We start from the raw sequence: 6,248 nt of genomic DNA on the forward strand, positions 1-6,248 counted from the left end.
CCGCTGCTCCAACCGTCTAGGTGGTGGCAACCACCAAGAGTAACAAGCGAAATCCGCAGCGCAACACGAATACCAAGTGCCTCTAGATGCAATCACTTAAGCAATGCACTTGGATTCTCTCCCAATCTCACAATGATGATGGATCAATGATAGAGATGAGTGGGAGGGCTTTGGCTAAGCTCACAATGTTGCTATGTCAATGAAAATGTGCAAGGATTGGAGCTACAACCGGCCATAGGGCTTAAATAGAAGCCCTTATGGAATAGAGCCGTTATACTCCTTCACTGGGCAAAACGCGCTCTGACCGGACGCTCCGGTCATACTGACCGAACCCTGGACTCAGCGTCCGGTCCACTGATTTATGCCATGTGTCATTCTGAGTTAAAACTGAACCGTCAGATCACAACGGCTAAGTGCTGACCGGACGCTCCGGCTAAACTGACCGGACGCTGAAACCTCAGCGTCCGGTCGAGTATAGTAAGGGTCCAAAACCGTTTTTCCTCGACCGAACACAGCCCAGCGTCTGGTGGTATACCCTAGCTACTGTACCGCCAAGTCAGCGCGACCGGACGCAGGCAGTCAGCGTCCGGTGCATTCAGATCCAGCGTCCGATCACTTGATCGACGCTGGCATCTCCTCTATCTTCTTCACCCTTGCTCAAATGTGCTAACCACCAAGTGTATCACCTTGTGCACATGTGTTAGCATATTTTCATAAATGTTTTTAAGGGTGTTAGCACTCCACTAGATTCTAAATGCATGTGCAATGAATTAGAGCATCTAGTGGTACTTTGATAACCGCATTTCGATACGAGTTTTACTCCTCTTAATAGTACGACTATCTATCTTAAATGTGATCACACTCACTAAGTGTCTTGATCACTAAAACAAAATGGCTCCTACATTTTATACCTTTGCCTTGAGCCTTTTGTTTTTCTTTTTCTTCTTTTCAAGTTTAAGCATTTGACCATCACCATGCCATCACCATTGTCATGATCTTCGCCATTGCTTCATCACTTGGAGTAGTGCTACCTATCTCATAATCATTTGATAAACTAGGTTAGCACTTAGGGTTTCATCAATTAACCAAAATCAAACTAGAGCTTTCAACAGGGCGTTAATCACATATGGTTTTTGACCGCCGCCCTAGAGTGATGTTCCATTCGGATAGTGAAATTTGACTTATGATGAGGTATATGTAGGTGCATATTAAGAGTACAAAATGTGTATATATACCGGTACAAAGAAACCAGGCTAGTAGCCCAATTAGTATGCTCCAGTGTAGAGTATACTTCGGACCTGTTTGTTCCTTTAGTCACCCCTCTAAGGGCCTGTTTAGCTCCCTATTTTGGTCAAAACTTTTGTTGTTTTATCTCATCTTTTAACAAAATAGATCTAAACACCATAGGCAAAAACAATAAAACTTGGACTGTAAAACTTTTAGGCATTGGGGACCCAAGAGGACTAAAACTGGATAAAAAACGTCTTGGAAGCGTGTGTTGTGTCTGCATGACTAAAGTTTTGCCATGCATCTAAACATCAAATGCCAAAAATTTGAATGTAAAAGTTTTACAACAAAAGATTAGGGGCAAAAGTTTTGTTATTCCAAAAGCATCTAAGCACCCTCTAAAGTTTAGTCATCCTGTAAAGTTCAGTGACCTTCTGTTTGGATTCATACGCTAAAAGTATGATAAAAGTGAAAATGAGAGGAGAGAGAGAAAAAGAGTAAAGTCACCTGGGACCACTTTTAATCACTTTTAGCTATCCTCTTGGAGACTAAGGCCCTGTTTGGTTCTCTAGTTCGTGGACTAAAAGTTTTAGTTCCACTTTTGTCCATGAACTAAAAGTGGACTAAAGTGGTGTTTAGTTCATTCAACTAAAACAGACTAAAGTGAAGAGAGAGGGTAATAAATGAGAGGCATGAGTGTTCCCAACACCTTTTAGTCAATTTTAGTCCAGTTTTGTGGACTAAAGGACTAAATGATTTTAGTCAACTTTTAGTCTAAGTGTTTGGTTGTTTAGTCCAACTAAAATATAGATTTTAGTCCAAAATACTTTAGTTCATAGGAACCAAACATCCTCAAAGCCACTAAACTTTAGTGACCCCTTTTAGTCAATATGTTTGACACTCTAGTTTAGTCGGCAAGGCCCTTAACCAAACAGGCCCTTCGTTATGTACCGTACGCTGCTAATCGGACGGCACGCAGACCGCGCCCCCTCGTCTGAATCTGATGATCTGTCAGACTTCCCACCCTCCTCGCGAGTCTCCCGGCAAATTTACCAACCACCACCGGGAGACCGGGCGCCGCCCGCAACCTCCGTCCACGCTCGCCTCCACGCCCCGGCCACTATTCACTTCACCTGTTACCGCGCGCGGCGCGCCTACCAGGCTACCACTACTCCCTAGTCTCTACTCACTCCCCCGCGTGCGGCCACGCGCACCCATATAAGCCCTCGCTCCACCCCCTCCAACTCCCCTCTCCTCTCCCTCCCTCCCTCCTTCCCCGCCGCCGCCGCCGCTGCCATCTACTAGGCCAGCTCCAGCGGACGAAGTCTCGACAGTCCCGGGCCGCTGAGATCTCGCCGAGGGAGGGAGAGCAGCAGCGGCAGACATGTCGTCGGGGCGGTACATGGCCTACTCGCCCTCGCCGTCGACCACCCCGCACTCCCCCCGCATCGCCGGCCTCCGCACCCCCTCTGCCGCCGTCGCCGAACAGGAGAAGTAAGCCATGGCACTTCGCCTCGCCCGCGTCTCCTGCTCCCCCTGCTTCGTGTCGGCTCCGATCGCTTCCTGGAGGAGCGGATTGGGGGCCTGGGTCGTCCGTTCTGGGGAACATCGAAGTTTTCACTGTTTGAATCTTGTGTAGCGCGCCGAGGTTTAGGCCCTTTTAGCATCGGATCTGGTTCGCCCCTGCAAGATCTCCGGTTTTTGGTCAAAGTTGCTTCTCGTCGAACTTTTGCTGGATTTCCGCTGGATTCAACAAGCGAGTCGCTAAGCTCAGTATTTACTTGGTTCAGTTCGTGATCAAAGTATGATCCTTTCATGTGTATGCCTAGGGATTTTGGGGAATTTTCTGAATTTTTAGGCTACCCTGTTTTTACAAAAAATTATCTTTGCATAGCTGTTCTCACACGTTATGAATGATGACCTTGTTCCGATGCTTTTGTAGGTACCTTGCCGAACTGCTTGCGGAGAGGCACAAGCTTGGCCCGTTCATCCCAGTGATCCCGCATAGTGTGCGGTTGCTGAATCAAGGTTAGATCTCGTGCCGTCATGCTATTTAAACGTGATGCATTTGAGCAGATGAATGACCCATAGCTGGATGCACTGATACTGCTGCCACGCATTCATAATATTCTGTTACGATGTAGGAATAGTTGACTAACACAACAACACCTCCCACCCCCCACCCCACCACCACACACACACACACACCAAAAAAAGAAGGAAATACATAGGAATAGAAAACTCCTTTGGGTGTGTTGCACCATTGGTCTGAGTCTTGTAACAGATTGCCTTGTTGCTTGTAGGGGGCCAAAGGCAAATGTCTTAAGTAGCACTAACCCTGCCATTTCGCTGTTGTTTCAATGTATTGGTTTCATAAGACGTACTCCTTGATTTCTGTCTAGTCCTCTGATATTTAGTGGTAATCTAGAGACTTGCATTTCTCTGTCGTTGCCATAAATTCCTCAAAGAGGGTTCTGGCAAGTGCACCCAGCAGTTATTGGATGAGTACCAGCTCTCTCTCTCTCTCTCTCTCTGGAGGCTTGTGTCCATCTGATCACTCTAGCTATAACAATGAAGTCATACCATAGTGTCATTGAATTCCCTTCCTAGAACGGCACAGCAGCGAACACTTGGTTGCTGGAAAATGATCGGTTGGAGGTAACAATAATTCGTAGAATTGTGGTTTTCTTTGAGACACGTGAGTGTGCATGACTCACAGTTCGGGGTGGCTGGGTGAACTTAAAGATCCAGATGGTTAAATTTTGAGTGATCATTGTTGTGCTTACAGTGACAAACAATGTGCACGCTTCTGATTATTTAAAATCCACATAAAATTAGAGCTTGGTGAGAGATATAAGATGGTTCATGTGTTTTGGATTAATAGATAGAAGCACACCTTTTTATTTCTGTTCACTTTGATATAATAAATGGCCAGGACGATCTGCAGAGAGTGGCCATTGATTCTCCTCTCTTGGGGTACATGTATGGGACAAACTGTTATAATCCTATAAAGAACACTTATTTTTGCATTGTTTCATTTAGGTGTTATATTGCATATCTGCTTGTTTTGTTTTCGATTGTTTTTTTTATCATACTATAAGTTTTTCTTTTGCAGCTTCTTTTGGTGTTCCAAGATTGCCATAGTAGTTACCTGCTATATTTGTATATATTCTCAACATAAATATTTTAGATAAGAGAACTTGACTCTGTTCTGACTCCACAAGCTGTCTACTTCTAAGATGGAAAATTTCTTCCAAATCAATGTCTTGGCACTAACAACGTGAGGTTATCTATGCATTTACTACTCACTAATTCTGACTGCCTTTACTAATTACTAATGCTAACTGCATTTACTAATCACTAATTCTAACTGCTAACTTTTTCTACGTCTTGTGCTTGTAATTGCAATGTTGGAGCAGAAATTTTACGTGTTTCCACACTATTGGAGAACGCGTCCCTTTTAAATCAAAGTGGCCTTGAACATGGTAGTCCACTAACAACGGGAGGATTGTATTCAAATGGAGCAGCTACTGACATGAATGGGTGGACATCAGCGTTTCAATCAGAAGTATGGATACTGACTATTTAACATGACTTACTTACTCTTCATGCCTAATTTACCATCTTGAAAGCTTAGATCAGGTTTTCTCTAACTGATTTTTACTCAAATGTAGATGCTTACATTCTTCGTACTACTTGGCCCCTATGCTAACTTGCTAACTATAATATAATCCCTTTCAGGCAGTGGGTTCCAAGATGCCATTAAATTCTTTTCTGTGTTCCATGTGTCGAAGTTTGGATAACATGCTAACGCTAATTGTCACTAATTTGGCTCCATATGTTGAAAGTCTGACAATTCTAATCAGTTGCCATCCTAAATCAGAATCTGGCAATCTGCTGACTGGTCTAACCAGATTGCTACCTATTTTATGTTTCAGCAACAGTAGCTCTTATTGAAATCATATTCGATATAGAATGACTTGCGACAAAGCTATGCCTGATCATAAACATATTGTTCTTCAAAATAGAACCCATGTGCACAGGAATAGCTGGATGTGTCATCGTCACTCTTTTCAGCATAATCCTATACTTATTCAGATCCATCAAACTGTACGCATTGCACAATGGTTTTTCCTTTGGCTTGAATTCTGTTGATTTTCATTTGCTATCTTAGCTCACTTTGCTCCATTTCCAACACTAATAGTCAGAAAAGGGGTTCTAAACTTATAATATGATCAACTTGTGATCATGCAGAGTTCACCAGCTTATAGCTGGCTTGGAGGATCACAAGGCAGCTCCTCTGGACTTATTGTCAAGAAAACAATGAAGGTCGATATCCCAGTAGATAAATATCCAACAGTAAGTGTGCTTTTTCACAAATTGTTATACTCTTGAATTGCTACATCCTTATCTTGTTTTTATGTCTATTCTCCTAGTACAATTTTGTTGGCCGCATCCTTGGTCCAAGAGGAAATTCCTTGAAGCGGGTGGAGGCAAATACAGACTGCCGCGTACTGATAAGAGGTCGCGGCAGCATCAAAGATCCAGCACGGGTAAACATTCAGATTAGTGCCTCTTACTTTTATGGATTTGGTTGTTAGATGTACTCAGAAATTTGGAAAATTGGAGTTTATGTATGAAATATGAACTATGAACTTATGGACTTGATTCGTCATGTATGACTTGAGTCATTCAAAGCCAAATCAACCCTGAATCCCTGATAACCTCTGGCTTGGAAAATATGGATATTTTATAGTTTGTTACTGCTTGGTTTTTCAAATTGTTTTCTTTTATGTACCTTCCAGTTTGTGTCTTGGTATGAAAGCCCACACTGGCTACCTGGTGATTCTCTAAAAAAACACTTTCTTTCTGGAACTTCCCAGAATGGGGCCATCCATCCTTAGATGGCCTAGCTACCTTTATGCATGTGTACATCTAGTGGATTCTGTTTACTTTGTGCTATGGGATTGGGGGTCACTTGTGCTATTATTTTTCAGGGGGAAATGATGCGAGGGAAGCCA

The 6,248-nt window shown here is 43.3% G+C and overlaps 1 protein-coding gene across 1 annotated transcript; it reads left to right on the forward strand.

Annotated features, from left to right (window-relative positions):
* Nucleotides 1-2,330: 2,330 nt before the first annotated feature.
* Nucleotides 2,331-6,245, forward strand: LOC136534052 (KH domain-containing protein At5g56140-like; the record flags this gene model as incomplete). Its single annotated transcript, XM_066526540.1, has 6 exons — nt 2,331-2,721; nt 3,170-3,255; nt 4,647-4,795; nt 5,482-5,586; nt 5,664-5,780; nt 6,225-6,245. Coding segments are annotated over exons 1-6 (588 nt in total), but the record flags the coding sequence as incomplete, so codon positions are not given.
* Nucleotides 6,246-6,248: the final 3 nt, after the last annotated feature.

Source organism: Miscanthus floridulus, unplaced genomic scaffold, assembly GCF_019320115.1.
Source record: "Miscanthus floridulus cultivar M001 unplaced genomic scaffold, ASM1932011v1 os_1452_2, whole genome shotgun sequence".
NCBI classification, from domain to species: Eukaryota; Viridiplantae; Streptophyta; class Magnoliopsida; order Poales; family Poaceae; genus Miscanthus; species Miscanthus floridulus.